At 33.5% G+C, this 19,392-nt stretch overlaps 1 protein-coding gene across 1 annotated transcript in view; it reads right to left on the bottom strand.

Annotated features, from left to right (window-relative positions):
* LOC142352128 (anoctamin-7-like) overlaps positions 1-16,010 on the bottom strand; it is a 108,199-nt gene extending 92,189 nt beyond the window's left edge. Inside the window, exons 1-2 of the mRNA XM_075404546.1 lie at positions 15,653-16,010; positions 11,101-11,286 (exon numbers count right to left, since the gene is read on the bottom strand). Coding sequence (XP_075260661.1) covers positions 11,101-11,184 — 84 coding nt within the window. The 5' untranslated portion in view covers positions 11,185-11,286; positions 15,653-16,010. The remainder of the gene's footprint in view (positions 1-11,100; positions 11,287-15,652) is intronic.
* Positions 16,011-19,392: the final 3,382 nt, after the last annotated feature.

Here is a 19,392-nt window from a genome sequence, read left to right as displayed (position 1 = left end):
AAGAAATAAAATAAATGAAACAGAATTTCTCCTTAAAATTTGAAAAAATATGGAAATACTTTATTGCAAATAAAATCTGTTTTTTTTTTCTATTAATCCTGGTAATTATACCAAGTTTTTTTTGAATTTTTATTCTCAAAAATCAATTCAGCTTTCTCTCAAAAAAGAATTACAGTTATTCTATTGTCATAAGTTTTGTTTATTAACTATAATTTTTGAGTTGAGAACAGTGTTTGAAGAAATAGTTTATGATAATCCTACAACAAAATGGAGGGAAACCTACATTTTTTGAACCAGACACAATCTGTTCTCATCACCCCACCCCAACCCCCCCACCCCCCCTCCCTCACTGCCTCCCCTCATCCACAAATGACAGACAACCACAGAAAGAAAAGAAACTAATCAGCTGTAAAATTTTTCACAAAACAATAAGGATAAACAAATTAGTTCAGTTTTGAAATGCATATAGGTTTTGCTTACATTCTAAATAGTCATTGGAAATGCTAAACCTCTAATAAGACAGCTGAAGATTGAAAAGCTGAACTATTTGGGTTAATCTCTCCCCAAAATGTATGTGGGCCATAATCTTCTGTACTTCATTAGGCAGCATAACTACCCTTGAGCCCCGAGCCCTAAACTACATATTTTTAATTTTTTTTCAAATATGAAGTCGCATTTTTTGGGCTAAAGAATTCCTTAAAATTGCAATAAGATAAAAGATTTAGACAACGCCCCGACATTTGCGTACTGTTTTATAAGCTTGCGTGATTTTAAAAACCGACCAAATTTTTATTTTGTCCTGATTTTAATGCCCGTTTTTCCCCATTTTTAAAACTGATTTTCTATTTTGGTCAACTTTTAGCCTATTAAATCCAAGAGCTTTTTTTTATTAGAAGACCTAAAAGTATTTTACAAAAGATTTTCGAATGGTATGGTTTTTTTTGTCATTATTGTCAAAATTTTGTCATAATTGTCAGTTTTGTCGGTCTGTTTGCTCAAAAAATAATGTTAATCTGTTCAAAAATTTGGTCAAGCTAAGAAATAATTTCTGATCTTAATATATTAGCTTGAATTAACTGTCAGTTTAATGGCCTTGAAAAGGAAGATTAAAATTCGTTCAGATATTTTTCGTGAATTGATTATCAGCTTTTTGTTGAAAAAAAGATTGCGTAACCAACCAATTAATTAAGTTCGGCATAAAATGAACAAAATTGCATGATTGAATAAATTTTCAATCGCCCGCGCTGAAAATAAGAAAGGAAGCACAGTTAAATTTTTTACACTAAATTAAATCTGCGCGTTGCGCACCTGTACGAAAGCAAATAGATTGAATTTGATGGAAATTTATTTGAAGCCTCGAGGCGTGAAACATCCGGGGGAATTTTGGGACCCAAAGACGCCAATTAAATCCAGTTCTTCAGTTTTTCCCCGCTTCATGAAATTTAATCGCCTTCTGGTGACAAAGAAGGAACATAATTAGCCTCTCACCCAATTTTCAATGGATGGAATCAACTGAACTTACAACGCATCAAAATCACTGCAGAGTATATTCTGAAATCTTTCTGGATCAGTACTGAAAACGAAAACTTCCCTGAAATTCCTGAATCAGTACTGAAAACGAAAATTCCCTGAAATTATTCTGAATCAGTAAGGATATTCATTGAAAGTTAGGTCAAGGCAAAATTGAAAACTCATTTTGATTTAGATATCAACTTAAAAAGCACCAAGTTGCTCTGAGATGCACGTTATGTACATATATAATATGATTACCAGATGAAATTTTTAAGTTAATAGTATACAATTATAACCGTTGCTAACAAGTTTTGTTCTCGTATTGCAGTCAGATTTTGATTGCTCTAACTACTGCAATATTATTTCGTGAATTTCCATTCTCATGTGAGAGCTTGTAGTTCATGGGAGAGCTTGCCGAAAAAACTTGGAGCTCTTGGAGAAATTGAATTGAATTGAAATAAGCGTTTGAACGAACATTACAAATGTTTGCAAGTTGAGCTTAGCTGAAAAGTGAAAAAGTTTGATTCTAAGAGCTTATTTTTAAAAAGAACTTCGAAAAGAAAATAAAAAAATAGAAAATGGTGTCTGACCTGAGCGAACGATCACTGAAATCTGCAGCGAATAACCCCGACTTTTACTCCTCAATTGGAAATAAAGGTTTTTCAGTTGAACGACTAAGGAAACTGCAGAAACAGAAAATGATAAAGAATCTAGTTGGTGAAGAATTGGGATCTATACCGTTTGTGCCCCCAGCTTAGTGGGTGCAAATTACTTGCGTCCCCCCGACGCAATTACAAGAATTTTTTTTTATGATTTACAAAAGAATGGCACGTGTTCTGTAACTCGGGGGCACCAACGGAAAAAGATCCAAAAAAGTAATTCCGAGATATACAATAGTATCTGACAATTGATAAACTAGTTATATAGTAACGAAAAATTATTTAATTTGCTTTTTTTGCGCATTAACAGACAACCAAATTAGCGCGGAGGATCGTGTTTTGATTTTGCATGCGGCAGAAAAGTAAACGACTTCCTCTAAAAAGCTTGGCATCGAAAACCGTTAATATTCGTTAGAAAGAAATTCTGCCATTTTCTTCACTATTTAATGATATCCGTTTAGTTTTTCCGTTCTCATTTTCAATTCTTTGGTCTCTCATATTCTTATGGCGAATTTTGTTGGTTCTTTTTCAGAATATAAGCGCTCTTATTTGCTTTTATTGAATTTACTTTTTCCCTGTTGACGAACAGGGCACTCTGGTGATACCTTGAAGTCCGTATTATTCTTGAAATTGTATTGCTACACCTTCTTCAATTTAACGCCAACAATACTTAAATGATTTAAATAAATCAAGACGCAAAATTTTCTGCTTTATGAGGAACCACATGACGAGGCAACACTACCTTTTGGTGTTCTCTCGGTTCAGTAAGTGTGTATACAAAAAGTGTAAAAATATATACATTTTTTTGTTTGTCTGTTCCGAAAACAATTTATTATTATTATTATTATTAGATCTATGTTTTAGTTTGTTCTCCTTCTCAACCAATTGTTTTGAGAATATTTTTGAATTGTCAATTTGGGCCCAAACTTTTTCAGATAGGAATGTTTTTCAAATAAGAATGATGAAAAAATGTCCAATGTATTCCCCTTTCAGGTTTTTTCATTTCAGTTTTATTAAAGGTTGCTTATTTCATGACCTGTAACTGTTCGTGCACTTCTTTTCTCAATCTCTGGTCTCTCAATTTTGAATCGTTTTAAATGAAATAGAAATCCTTTCTTTCTTCATGAAAACTTTCTCTTAAATTTGTAATTATGGCATTAAAGCTTTCTGTAAAAATAACTGCTTGACAAACTTTTCATTCACTGGCCGTGCTTAGCTTGGATCTTTGGCTGTGCTTAGCTGGCCGTGCTTAGGGTACAAAATCTAAACTCTTTTTATTTTTCCTTGTCTGAAAGCATTTAGTCATTCTGATCCAAACATTCTGATCAAATTGCTGATTATTATTTAACTTTTCTGTTGAGCTCAAAGCCACATTCCCGTTGTCTACCCTCGTTGATTTGAAATGTATGCAACCTTTACTCAGTTGTTCAATAACTTCTTGCCAAAAACTTGATCGATACAATTCTAATTTCCGGAACTTTGACATGTGTTATTTCGTGAATTTGTTTTGACAGGATGTATGGAAAAAAAGACTGCAAATCTATTCATCGGCGTTTGTGCTATACTTGATCGAAGATCCGTATACCTGTATTTTCCCCCCTTATATGGCAGCAGACTGATGTTTTTTTTCCCGTATCGAACTCCAATTGTAAATCAGTACTGGGCAACTGTCTCCCATGTAATATAATTTGCTCGCTTTCTCGCTCGAAATTTGATTCTTTCAAAGGTATATTAATGGCGCAAAAGACAGATTATAAAAATCATGGTGGCGCAAAAAGGAGAACAAACTTTTAGGGATCGGGAGATTGTGGGTTCGATCCCCATAGGGAACTTTATTTTTGCACTCGGCCCAAGTCTGACCTTTAAATAATCAGACTAAACGCAAGTCTGAAAGGTCAATAAAATGAATCAGTCTATAATTCCGTAATGATGATGAAGTGCATTTATGCTGGCCCGGTACTGCAACGCACTTAGAGTTAGGTACGGGTTGGTTCCGACTTCTAGATCTGCCGGCTAGGGATAATCTTTATTGAGCAAATTTCGTTGTTTACAAGGTTATTCAACTCGATTGTTTAGCATTCCATTTAGGTTTAGGTGATTTTTTTTATTTCTTTCCCAATTCAAAGGATTGGTGTCTGCGCAGGCGATTCATTTTTTGTTCGTTTGATGATTTTTGACTTTTGGTTTTAGGTACTATAATGCCATAATAGTTTTTTAATCATTTCATGGTGATATTAACAAAACAGTGTTATACAAGTGTTTTTAATTTCATTGCAGGATGCTTAGTGCGAGAGTTTTGAATCTAACCTGATCTAAGCATAAAAACAAGAGATCGAGGTCTTTCTCTGTCAAAAATTTACCGCGCTTTGCACCGATGCGTACAAAAATTTAGGTTATCCTGTATTTTCTAATTGCTACCAGTAGTCGTCATTAATTGTGGCTGCGTTATGAGACTGTCTTGTCACATTTGAACCAGGTTTTGTTTTGCAATTTATTTTGGAGGATGTTTTCTAAAAAACTGACGGATTCTCTCTCTTGTGGGAACTAGAATTGCCACTTACCTGTTCACGTCTCTACGTTTTTAGGTTACTGTTCCTGTTGGATTTTTGCTGGGACTTTTTAATTTGAAGTTCCGTCACGGCTAGTTTTTTTTCGCAGTCCACTGGGGTGACATCTGTACAAACAATGGCGTTTTTTATTACCGCGTTTACTACGTCTTTTGTTTAGTCATCTGCGTCACATTGAAACTTATTTTTAAGGTGGCTTTAACCTGTAAATGAAAAATAAATACTTGTTGGAAGAGATCTATTTCTGTAGATGGTGTGAAATTTGTCTTTTCTGGGTGCAATTGGGTTAGCGAAATTAGTTTATGCAGAGGCATGTTCTGAGTGCAGCAAGTTAGACAAATTTTTGCAGCGGCAGGTTGAACAAGATAACTAAGGACAGGTTCCCAGCTGTTCTATTGGAGACAGAAAAATAATAAGAAGAAATAATACCCAATCGGTCATCACGGTTGAAACATTACAAAGAAAAAATTAGAATGAATGCTCTTGAAAAACATTCCTATCAAAATTGTTTCTTAGCATTTGAATTAAACATAAATACTAAAGCATGTAAACCTGGTATAAAACATAAATTTTGCTTCCTTGAAGCCAACAAAACATACAGCTCGAAAACAACAACTTTCAAAAATTAATGGTTTAAATAATTAATTTCGAAATAATTTCCGCCAAAAAGATGATTTAATTGGTCCTAAAACTTTGAAAAACCTCTCTTTCTAGAAAACAATTACCAATCGAAAAAATTATTTCTCACATTTACAATGCCGTCAGAAAAAAATTCAAGCAACATTACTTTTAGCATCAAATAGAACAAAAAAGCCTGTCAACTATTCCATCTCTTTTGCCCAAAATTAACACTTTGTGTGAGGCATAGCTTTTTTATCCTCCGATTTTTATTACACTGTACACAAATCAAAAAATTTTCGAGCAACAAGGTTTCGCAAAATTCTACCCAATTTCATTATTCAAAATCAATGGATTTCGGCTTAATAATATCCATTTATTCTCGTTTTTGTCAATTTCAGCTCATAAGAAAAAACAACTCATTATGGTGTTTCAATTCATTATGGATACAAGAACATTTAATTCTCTTCATATGAGAAAAAAATTCGCTTTAACTAAGCTTCTCGTCATTTTTAGCTCTCAGTTTTTGTACTTTGATATGTGACTGCAATTTTGGGTTCATAGAAACTGCAAAATTTTCTTTTTCTGCTTCGCTTTTGTTTTTTTTGGTTATTATAATGTAAAAAACACAATCTACAAACGTTAAGTATCTGTGTTTGCTGGCTTTCGCTAGCTTTTGTCAAAGGAAACCTAGGACTTTTGAGTTATTTATTTATAATGAAAATTTTTTTTAAAAAATACTTTTCCAAACCTCCTGCATCGACAGTTATGTACTTTCCACGATCTTTTATCCAGCAAATATGACAGTATGTTTTATAGGTGACATTTTAGATCTTGTTTAAATGCTTTTTTATTTGTGACCTTAGTTAACTTCAATTCAACTGATTTTTAATTAATAACGGGATGCCGTAGAGAAATTTGTGCGGTATCAAAACTTGAATGTTTGCAAAATTTAGCCATTTATAGTATTTCCTGCATACACTGATTGCCTTGTTTTCAGCTCCTGGTAAAATGCTCTTTTGACCGTATGCCTTTTGGTTTCTCATTTTATCTTAGTTTTTGATTGATTGCGATTTTTTTAGACCCAAAATCAATTCATCGCAAACTAAGCAAAAAACAATTCTTACTCATCGATGAATAAAAATGTTCAAGATATTGACAATTTTGTTCATACGAAAATCAAATGTCGACAAAAAATTTATCACTTCCAAGAAGATTATTTCAAAGCGCCTAAACCAGGTCGAAGTTTTTGAAAATGTGAAGAAAATAAAAAATGAGTTGAGCAACCGTGAAAGAAACATTTCACACCCAAGCGGCCCTAATCTAAAGTGTAATTTTCTGTAAGATGTGCAGTTTCTAATGTTGATTTTCTGTAAGATGTGCAGTTTCTAATGACAAAACCAACAGATAAGAACCAAAATATCCTCCTTTAAGGACGCTTCTGCTTTCTTTGGGCCACCAAACATCTATTTTTCGATAAATGTTTCAGAAGATAAACTACAAACCCGTTTTTATGAATAAATTAGGATTACCAGATATTGGCCACGATCGTTTATCACAGCTCAGAATTGAACAATTGTTACAGCTGAACCTAAGATTTTCAACTCATTTTAAATTTTGAAGGCTTCAAAAATATGCGCCACGGATATGAAGGAACTGTGCTTCTTCTCTTTGATTTTCTTCCAGCCCATTTAAAATTAAAGTCAACCAAGAAATCTATAAAAAATGTTTTGAACAGACCGAAATTTCAATTCACAGTGACATGTGCAGAATATCTTTTAGATCTTCGCTTATCAGTAGTTTGTGTGAGGAGAATTTTTTTGCTCTCCGTTTTCTTATTATGCTGTACATATATCACACAACCTTTTATGGGCAAAAAGGTTTTGACAAAAGTCTATGCAATTTCATTATTCCCAACTCTGGTGTTTTGCATAAAATTTTCATTTATTCTTGTTTTTTGTCAATTTAGCCTATAAAGAAAACTAACGGAGAGCTTAAATAAGCAGATAAAATAGCTTATTATATTCTTTCTTTTGGGCAAAAACTGATTTAACGGAGCTGCTCTTCTTTTTTGGCTCTGAATTTTTGAATATTGATCTATGACTGAAAGTTTTGGATCAATGAAAATGCTAATGTTTTTCTTTTTCTGCTTCGCTTTTTTTGTTTTTGTTATGGTTTGCATTCTACAAATTTTAAGCATCAATTTTTGCTGGCTTTCATTGACCGTTGTCTAAGGAAATCTAGGAGTTTTGAGTTATAGTTTGATAAAAAACAATTTAAAAAAAAACTCTTCCAATTCTAAGGCATCGGCAGTTGTACACTTTCCACGATATTTTCGGTAGCGATGATGACATTATTTTTTTAGGTTATAATTTAGATCTCGTTTGAATGCTTTTTTGACAAATCAGCTGAGTTAAGGTCAATTTAACTGATTTGAGATTGGTACCGGGATGTTCTTAGAGAAATTTATGCTGTATCATAATTTGACTGTTTTGCAAAGTTTAGCCATTTTTATTTTTTTCAGTTTACACTGATTGCATTGTTTTCACTCTCATTTTTCTGTTCATGTTAAAATGCCGCCTTGATCTTACGGCTTCAAATTTCTCATTTTTTAACAGTTTTTGATTTATCATTGTGTTTTAAGACAAAAAAATTTTTCCTCGCAAACTAAGCAAATAGCAATTTTACTTCATCCATGAAAAAATTGTTTAAGTTATTAACGATTTTGTTCAAGTCAAATTCAAACAACGACAGAAACATTCTCAACTCTAAGATAATTATTTCAAAGCGTCTAAGCCAGGTAAGAGCTTTAAATGTAAATAATGTAAAAATTGAGGTGAACAACCGTGAAACAAACATTTTACCCCCAAGCGGCCGCAAATTATAGCATGAATTGCTTTAAGACGTGCAATTTCTGGTGATAACTTTCTTCAGGACAACCAACATAGCTCATCCAAAAACAACGCTAGGATCCAAGATACGAACCAAAATGTCCTTCTGCGTAGGCACCCCTGATTTTATTGGGCCACCAATCATCTATTTGTCGATAAACTGTTCAAGGGATTAACTACAAACCCGTTACTGTGTGTAAATTAGGAATTCTTGTTGTCGGTCGTGAATATTTTCGTCACGGCTCAGGAAATAAACAACTTTCATAGTTGAGCACAAGATTTTCAATTCATTAGTAAATTGTAATATTTTGTAAGAATTGCGCTTTTTCTTGTTGGACTTTTTTCCACCGCATTCAACGCTGAAGACTAATTAGAGATTTATAACAATTTTTCGAGGTATTGTCGAACTGACCGAAACTTTCATTCACGTTGACGTATACTGGTAAATTTTTAGATGTTTGATAACCAATACTGCACACTTTTCGAGGTCACTTGTTCAATTCTGATATTTCCAATTTATATGTTGTTAAATTTATCAATTCTGTAAAATATAGTTACTGCAATTGAGTGTTAGATTCGTATGAACAAACAGCTTGCTAAGTGGAACAGTCTTATAACGTGGTTATGAATTAGATAAAATACTAGCGCCCAAATCATGAAAGTAATAAGAACAATTAATTTTCATTTTTTTTGCTACTTCAAATGCATTCACATTTAACTGTACATCATTTTGAAAAAAAGTACGACCGGTACCCGGACTGTGGTTCCAGATCGAGAGCCGGTTTTGTCCAGACCGTTGAAGACGAAGGGAGCGCTTAACCAGACTTTTGTGTTTCCTCCTGGATTTCCGGACTACTGAACAAGCAGTTACCAATGGTTATTTGGCAAATGCAAGGATGTCGGGTTTTAAAGTCCAGAATTGAAATGAATTGAATTGAATGTTGTTGGATTAGTTACAGGTACATGTTGATTTATTTATTTTAAAAGCAAATAAACATTATTCCAACAGAATGGTTTTTAATTACCTCGTAATGGCGTTAGTTCTGGAATTCTCGGAATTCACTGAACTAATAGGGACGTCTTTTTCGATTTCCCTATATGGTAAAAATTGAGCAAAGGCGGTTGGGGTGAACTTGTACTGGGAATCTTGTCTGAAAAACTCGTACCAATGTATTAACACTAAAGAACTGATTTCCTGATTTCCCGAAAAAAAAATGAGTAACTTCAATCAACTTTTTTGTGCTTTTTGTCACATACCAAACGGTCCACATGCAATTTTTGTTATTTTACATACATCCTTTTGTACCGCAAACTTGAACAGCCCCTTTGCTGGAGAACATTATTTGATCTCGACACGGCTTGACTTTTAAGGTTTTCATAATAAAATAGTAAAGAACTTGAAACAAATATGAAAAAAACATTTCAGAAACTGTATCACACAATGAGGACAATGTTGCATTTATTTCAGTCCATTCATAGCGAGTCTACGATACACAGAAGGTCACAGAAAAAAATGAAATTTGGTCAGACCCTTCCAAGCCTAAATGACCTCTGATCAGATCTTCTCTAACCCAAAGAACCTCTGAAAAGCACTACATCGCCAATCCTACAAATTCTGCGGAGTCTCTGTTTGCGGTCACGAGTGACAACATTTTTTCACGCGTTCTTGTGTGGGAGAAATATTGTGAAATTGAGGACAACAGTGACAAAAAAAAACAAATATTCTCCTTTTTGTGTCACTGATGTCCACGAAAGCGTATAACGCCTAATCTTAAAACATGGTGAGTTGACATTAGCAAGCAAAATTTATTGCTCAAATTTTAGGATTGGCAACGTTATGAGTTCATCTTAGACCCAATTGACCTCTAATCAGGTCTTCTAAGACTCAAATAAACTCTAATAAGATCTTCTCATACCCAAATGACCTCTTATCAGATCATCTTAGCCTCAAATTATTTATAATAAGATATTCTCAGACCGAATTGACATCTAATCAGACCGTTAAAGAGCCAAATAATCTCTATTAAGTTCATCTCAGACCCAAATGAACTCTAAACAGATCATCTCAGACTCATTTGATCTCTATTCAGATCATCTCATATTCAGATAAACTCTAATCAGATCTTCTCAGACCCAAATGACCTCTAATAATATCATCTTAGACTCAAATTATTTATAATAAGATCTTCTCAGACCCAATTGACATCTAATCAGACCGTTAAAGAGCCAAATAATCTCTATTAAGTTCATCTCAGACCCAAATGAACTCTAAACAGATCATCTCAGACTCATTTGACCTCTATTCAGATCATCTCAGATTCAGATAAACTCTAATCAGATCTTCTCAGACCCAATTGACCTCTAATAATATCATCTCGGATCCAATTGACCTCTAATTGGATCGTCTCAGATCCAATTGACCTCTAATCAGATCTTCTCAGACACAATTGACCTCTAATCAGATCCTCTCGGACCCAAATAACCTCTGATCAGATCTTCTCCGACTGAAATGACCTCTGATCAGACAATCTCAATCTCAAAACACCTCTGACCCATCTAAGTCGGTGATGACTACTAATATTACAATTTGCGGGCCATTAACCGTACTTTCGTGCTCGAACTTTTTGCCAGGCTATGTAGCACGAGTGAACGATACACACGCCGTGTATGCACCATTTGAGAAGATTCTGATCTGAGGTCACTTAGGTCTGAGACCTTAGCCTGGAAACTTCTGTCTGAGTAAAAACAAAACTCTAATAGAATTGGTTGGTATCGTGCCATCAGTCAGAGATAAATGATATAATGAATAAAAATGATATTCGAAACAAACAGATATTTGAAAACAAAACTCACGTATGACTGTCCTTCTGTACTGTCCGCCCCAACATTGGTCGATTGGTAGCTGAGAGGAATCTGGTCGGATCCAACGCCAGACATCTTGGAAGTTACTCGTTGCTAGGAGTCGTTTCTACAGGCTTATCGAGTAAACTAGTAGTTCTCAGCACGAGCCAGACAATGGAAGCTCCTCAGATATCTGGACTCAATAAGATTGTCTTAAGCTCTTTTCCTATTATTTATATTAAGGTTTCGTGGAAATAAGGAAAGATCCCACCGCCGACAACCCCCCCCCCCCTCTTCGGTTTTTAGAGATCTATCGAAAGACTAATTGTGGGTTTCGCATATTTTTGTACTGTTGATAAAATTCAATTGAATGTTTGTGTGTTCTGTAGTATGTGTATGTGTTTGTGTGCTTTTTTGGGGAAGGGCGAGGGGGAGGGGAAGGGGAGGGGCGTGGGCTGAGATGTGAGCGGTTCGGAGACTTTTTCCGGGCTCTCGATTCAACAGCATGATTTAATTTTGGCTGTGAATTTTTAATTTCCAACACTCTGATGTTGTTTGTTTTATATCTGTGGGATGCATAATTTGGTGTTTGTTTAAGAGATGAAAGATATAAAAAATAAATAAAAAAACTGAAGAGCCCTAAATTATCAACTTCAGAACAGTTCACGTTGCGCATAACAAAATCACGGAGAGCTTTCAGGAGATCGGTGTTGAAAAAGTGTTCCTGCCTGGCCAAGAGACAGCCTTCTCTCATAATTCTACCCTTATCTGCTTTCGTTTTGTCTCCTCAAGTGCCCAAATACTAGACCAATATTCAACCCTAGTGCCCGGGTCGAGTTTTTGTCGAAAAAATATTGCAAGAATTGCAATGAATTGCTGCAAAAAATATATTTCACCGCGAAGTGCCCACATCTTTATCCGATGAATGCGGTGAAAGTAGTGAATATTTGGAACATTTGCAGTTTTAAGTGGTGAATTTTTGTAAAGATTTGCGGTTTTAGCGGTGAAAATTTTCTTTTTGCCGCATTCACCGGATGTTTTACAAAGAACGAAGTTTCCGCACACGGTTTTGAACCTCTCCCTCCTCCATGGCAACAACTCCTGATTCCACTGCGCTATCTCTGACTAATTTCATTGATATTCCCTGTGAATTTAAATCAGATTCAATGATTTTTATGGACAACATATGCATCGAAATTTGTACTTTTCGTGGTTTTCAGCGCATTTTTTATTTTCACCGCTTAAGTTTCACCGCTAAAAACCGCCAATCTTAAAAAATTTCACGGACAGCAAATTTACATTGATTATCACTGGTGATTTGATGTAACATGTGAGATTTTTCTCATCGTTTTCTTCGATGGAAAAAGAACAAAGTGTACCAAAAGTTCTTGATGTTTTAGACTTCCTATAAATAGTTGATATCTGTGGGTGAATTTTGTCTTAAAGACCACTTGAAAAACCAACTACTTTTCATCCTACACAGTCTACACAAAAATTTTAAGTTAAAAATTATAATATAAAAATAAAGATTTCTTGAAACTAAAAACAGTTGAGTAATTAGCAGAAAAAAGACCCGATCAAAAATTTTTTCTTTTAAATAAAACGTTACTCGCCTATTATCTTCTAAATTAACGAGACAAATGACTTCTTTCTGAGCGCGCAGTTTCATTTATTCTTGTCATTTCAGATTACTGATTGAAAATAGAATACGTATCAAGGTCTTGACTTTTTTCTGAGGGAATACTAACATCAATTTGTTCACTTTTTTTGTAATGGCGTTTCTTTTTGTAGGCAATTGTCTACCAAACTAGGAAGAGAGTGGACTTTCTAAAAATTTTCTATTCTATTGAATTGGTGTATGAATTAAGAAGCAGCTTTCAACTAAAATCACTTAGTATAGTTAATAATAACATTTAAAGGGACAGATGGAACCTGTCGTATTTATGAATTTTTTCTTCATTAGAAAAAAAATGGGATCTGCTTTTAACGAGGCCCGGTAACAAGTAGACAAAAAAGAACAAAAACGGCAAAGTTAAAAATTACGTCTATATTTTTGAGAGCCAATAATTCCAAATAATGAAAACCATCAGATAACATCTGAAACATTTAATTTGTTTATCGCTCTTTCGTATTTCAACATTAAGAGCTTGAGAACTGTCATTTTCTATAATATGTCGTGCGTCTACAAAACCAAACAACAAATACAGACCAAAAACAAAAAGTCTTTTGAATTTTGAAAAATTTAGCTTGAATTTTAGCCAAAAAATTGGGTCAAACAGCTCAAACACAATCTTCCATCTTCAGAATTAAACTCGGAAACAATATCTTTAACATTTTTAACATTTTGTATACAAAAAGGCAAAAAATTGTGTAAAATATGGAAAATCTGAACAGAAACAACGGAAATCAGTCAACTGTTCACAAAATTTTAAACGTCAATAACTTCGTTCAAAAACTTAAATCAAAAACAACTTTAACGGCCTTTCTGATGATACCGCTCACAACCTTCTACGACGAATATGTCGATCAGTAAAAAATGAGAGAAAAGAATAACTAAACTAAATTAAACAATTCCAATTTTTTAGAAATGTTCTCAACCAAAACTAACGCTACAGAGATGTAAGTTAGTGTGAGTGAAAAGCTGACAGAAAGAAAAACTTTATGCAGATATGCGTCATCAATTATAATTTACCATTTTGTTCACAATGCCCAATTTTAAGAAAAAAATATATAGAAAACAGAGACATTATTTTTCTCAATTTCCTTTGCTAAATTTCAACCAGGTCCAAAATATCACAGTTGTCAGTTGTCCACGGTTACAGCATTTAGAAACCACAATTTATGGAGACGTGTCAACTGTCAAGAGTTAAATAGGTCAATAGATAAGCTATCTCTTAGTGTACGGAAAAAAGTTCAAGTTTTCTTTCGCCACTGCTGCCCATGATAGAGGGGCCATTTTTTCGCCGTGGTCAGCAATAACACGAAATGATAATATTAAACATTTGCTGTCACTTTTGTCCACAAAAAGCCCTTCAAAGCCGCAAAACTCAAAAATTTCCTATTCGTTCAATTATATAAGTTTTTTTCTCAGCTAAGACAAGTTTTTTCAAAATGGATTGAATTTTAATAATAATTCGAATCAAAACCCACATTACTATCAGAGGCAAGTTAATTATATCAATGGGTTCCCCAGTAAATTTGAATGGCTATCTTGGGAGATCTTTAAATATCTTTCAAGATGTTGTAAGAATGAGCATATTACGAGAAGTGTTCCAGCATTTGTATTCATCATGGCCGACATTAATTACCTCCTGTTCGAGGTTTTTGGGCAATTTTTTGGAAGAAATGCGGTGAATGCGGTGATTGCGGTGAATGCGGTAAAAAAAACATTTCACTGCATTTCACCGCATTTCTTACAAAAATTCACGGCATCGACTTTTGCGGCAAATTAATGTGAGAAATGCGGTGAATGTGGTGAAAAAAAAATTTCACTGCATTTCAACGCATTTCTTACAAAAATTCACGGCATCGACTATTGTGGCAAAAATGTGAGAAATGCGGTAAATGTGGTGAATGCGGTGAAAAAAACAATTCACCACATTTCACCGCATTTCTTCAAAAACTCACCGCAAAATTCACTGCATTTCTTACAAACATTAACCGCATTCGTATTCCAACGTTTACTTAAATTCACAAGAAAAATGCTAGCAGTAAATGACAGTTGGCGGAGTGGAATAAGGAGTTGAAGACATAGAGCAGGTAAGAGGTTTTTTGTAAGAATACTGAGAACGCTGTGAAAATAGAAAATTCTCCGCGATTCACCGCATTCACCGCAAAAAGATGTAAGAAATGCGAAAAGAATTCTTCTTATTCCTTGCATTTGACCTCGATCCGGGCTGTATTGTTGCAATTATATAAGTTCTTAGCAAACACAAATTAATTAAAGTGATAACGCTTTGCCGGTCCCAAATATATATATATATATATATATATATATATATATATATAAATATATATATATATATATATATATATATATATATATATAAGAGCTTTTATGTTAAAATTGAAGTGAAGAATAGGAAAAATGAGACTGCATATTTAAAGATAAATTTTGAGGATCTTTTATTAAAATTATTTTCTCCGAAGATGAATTAGACAAAATTAAAAATCCCGGACAAAAATTTTTTTATCTCAAATTGTGTTAGTAGCGTTCAATGGAACGGTAACGGTTTATGCATGGCTGACTGAAATTAAGATGTCCTTATTTCACTAAAATTCAGATATTCAATATTTTGTTTCAATTTATCTCACAAAACGAAGCAGTTATATTATACAAAATAAAAAAGGATGCGTCAATGGAAACCAATGAGGGCAGAACTAGACCGGAACGAACTTGAAAATATAGAGTTGTTTTCCAAGATTTTGCAGGAAAAGCAATCGACTTGCAAGATCTTGTACGATAACGATCCGGCCTCGGCTGGGGCTGTTTCATAATAACTAACAATTTTGGTTCAAAATAGGAAAAGAGCTTTGTTGAGTATGTAAGTTACGATTTACTTACTTCGTCACAATTACACATCTGTAATTTTCCTCAAAACGTGAACCATGAAACACGCCTCTAAATGTAAATTAGTTAACAAAACATCGGTTTCGTTTAATAAACAATGCTGATAATATTGTGTAAAAGTTAATTGAAAAACATGGCAAATTTGTTAATATTTATGCAGAAACGACGTTAAAAGCTGAAGTTTTAACAAGAAAAAATTATTTTTTGCATGTTCTGTATTATCAAAATAAATTTATTTTTTTGAGATCAAATGTTATAAGTGTATAAATGTATGAAAATTATTGCTGTTTTCCAAACGCTATAATAGACGGTTAGTTTTCCTTTAAACTCGACTTAATCTTGTAGTATTCATTCGGAGTATATAAACCAGCGTGAATTGATACAAATACATTAAACAATATTTCTCTGTGCGTTAGAATACCAAAATACAAAAGAAATTCTCTTAGTAGTTGAAAAATTAATAAAAATTAACTTCCAAAATTCAAGCGCAGCTTGTTGACACTAAGTTGAGTGACAAACTGAAAACTTACTTTCAATAATACGGAATTGAAATTTTTCCTCAGGCTCGCAATGAAAACTTTATTTATTTAAGTTTGGAAGTTAAACTGAATAAAAGTTGAGAAAATGTTTGCTTATACGCACTATCGCAAATTTTTCCATTTAAAAAGTGGGATAAATAAATGTAGCGTGCAAATTGCCTTCTTGCGCGGGACTTTGAAGAAAAAGGGAAGAAACTAAGTTTCCAAAACTCTATAGTTAGGCGACTAACCGAGCTGTACATTTGTTGCCACAATTATTCTTGAGTGAAATTGGACTTAACAGTACCAGTCTAGTGAACATTTAAAGATGCTTCCATGTTTACAGAATTAGGTCATTATGTTTATAAAAGGAAGTTGAGTTTTTTTGTAAAGTGTCAACAAAGCGCAGGCTTTCAAGTGGTACGAATTGGAAAGAAGTGTGCTGAGGTTGAAATGAGCTATCTCATTTTATATATATATATATATATATATATATATACATAAATTTAAATATATATATATATATATATATATATGTGTGTGTGTGTTTGTGTGTGTGTGTGTGTGTTGTGTGTGTGTGTGTGTGTGTGTGTGTGTGTGTGTGTGTGTGTGTGTGTGTGTGTGTGTGTGTGTGTGTGTGTGTGTGTTAGGCAATCCTGGTTGAGGTTTCCTCTCTTAAGAAATGTTTAAAAACGTGTCGCAATATTACTTTGGTTTATGGTTCTCGGCAACCATATGCAAAGCCACATAATATACACATCATGTTTTTGTGACGTAAAACAACAAGGCGGTTCGGTAATGTGCGATGGCACATAAGGTTCCAACCCCGCCCATCCACAATTTCGGCATAATTGTCTACCAAATGAGGAACAGATGGAAAAACCCAAAAATTATTTTTTGCGAATCCCAAAAAAGCCCAAGTCTTTTTCAAAAAATTCTGTATAAACGATAAGATAGCCTCCAAAGCAAATAACTCAGTGGAATAAAAACTGATACATTAGATTGCTGTAATATGTCGATATTAAGAAAGCGAGTCAAGACGAACAGCAAAATCAAACAACAACAACAACAACAAACATTAATTACATCAAAAAATTTATGTCCCTCTTAAAAACTAAATTTAATAACAAAGACAACAAAGACTTTGAAGAAAAAGGGAAGAAACTAAGTTTCCAAAACTCTATAGTTAGGCGACTATCCGAGCTGTACATTTGTTGCCACAATTATTTTTGAGTGAAATTGGACTTAACAGTACCAGTCTAGTGAACATTTAAACATGCTTCCATGTTTACAGAATTAGGTCATTATGTTTATAAAAGGAAGTTGAGTTTTTTTGTAAAGTGTCAACAAAGCGCAGGCTTTCAAGTGGTACGAATTTGAAAGAAGTGTGCTGAGGTTGAAATGAGCTATCTCATTATATATATATATATACATAAATTTATATATATATATATATATATATATATATATATATGTGTGTGTGTGTGTGTTTGTGTGTGTGTGGTTAGGCAATCCTGGTTGAGGTTTCCTCTCTTAAGAAATGTTTAAAAACGTGTCGCAATATTACTTTGGTTTATGGTTCTCGGCAACCATATGCAAAGCCACATAATATACACATTATGTTTTTGTGACGTAAAACAACAAGGCGGTTCGGTAATGTGCGATGGCACATAATGTTCCGACCCCGCCCATCCACAATTTCGGCATAATTGTCTACCAAATGAGGAACAGATAGAAAAACCCAAAAATTATTTTTTGCGAATCCCAAAAAAACCCAAGTCTTTTTCAAAAAATTCTGTATAAACGATAAGATAGCCTCCAAAGCAAATAACTCAGTGGAATAAAAATTGATACATTAGATTGCTGTAATATGTCGATATTAAGGAAGCGAGTCAAGACGAATAGCAAAATCAAACAACAACAACAACAAACGTTAATTACATCAAAAAAATTATGTCCCTCTTAAAAACTAAATTTAATAACAAAGTCAACATACCGCGAGATCAACATAAAACTAAACAAAAATAACTTATAAATCACCAGAAAACATATGCGACCAGTCCATAAAAATGTTTGGTAACAATTATACAAAAAAGAACAAAAACAGTAAAGTAAAAAAATTAATTATTTTTTTGAAACAGTTAACTTCAAAGTAATAAATACCATTAGGAATCAATTAATATTACCACAATTTCACGATTACCACTGCCTCTATAGAAGGGCATTAGGAACTGTCTTTATTCATTTTTTAAAGCGGCTAAAAAGAACAACAAAGAACAAAATTTCAATTGAAACTTGCCAGAAAACGCTGTCAAAACCGTCAAGCCAAATTTTGGCACTCAAAAAATATCTGATTGCCCCTTCTTCAAACAGCTATAATGTAGTACGTGGCCATTCATTAGTAAGACTAGGTAACAAGTAGACAAAAAAGCGAAGTGCTAAAGTATGTAATACTTTTAATTTTTTTTCGACACAAAATTACATTCAATGTCATGAAAGGCATTAATTACAAAAAGAGCTATTTCAATAGGTTCGTTTATTCATGAAAAAGAAAACCTCGAGACCTGTAATTATCCAGAATATTTCTTGCATCTACAAAAAGAACGTCAAATATGACAAAAATCAAATTAATTTACTTTTTATGTGAAAAACCGGTGTCGAAGCCAGTAAGTTCATAACAAATTCTTTAAAAAAAAATTTTGGGACACCAATCCCTTTTATTCCCTTGACACCCATAATGTCATATTTGACCTGTAATTAACTAACGAGATTAGGTAACAAAAAGAAACATAAAAAGAACAGAATTGCGAAGTAAAATTTTTTTTTAAAAATTTTGGAAAAGGATTGTTTTCAAAGTCATGAAAGCCATCAGCTATCTACTAATATCAGAATATCGATTCTTCTATTCTTCCATGAAAAGCCAATGAAAGCTATCACTGTACAGGAAATTTCATACGAGCGAAACGACAAAGTATAAATGACAGTTAGAGACAAAATTAAAAAAATTCGAATGACTTTTTCAAGAAAGAGGCGTCGAGGCCGTTAAAACGATGATGTATATCTCTCAAGAATTTAAAATGTTCAATTGTGCCGTATTCTGAATGCTAATAAGGTGACATGAGAACTCTCAATAATGTGATAATGTGACAAAATTCGAAAACGTGAAAAACTGGCAAATATCAAAACAAACAAAAATCTGAAATCTTGTGGTATCAA

The sequence above is a fragment of the Convolutriloba macropyga genome, chromosome 1 (assembly GCF_964194025.1).
Source record: "Convolutriloba macropyga chromosome 1, txConMacr16.3, whole genome shotgun sequence".
NCBI classification, from domain to species: Eukaryota; Metazoa; Xenacoelomorpha; order Acoela; family Convolutidae; genus Convolutriloba; species Convolutriloba macropyga.
This window is presented reverse-complemented; position numbering and strand designations above follow the sequence as displayed.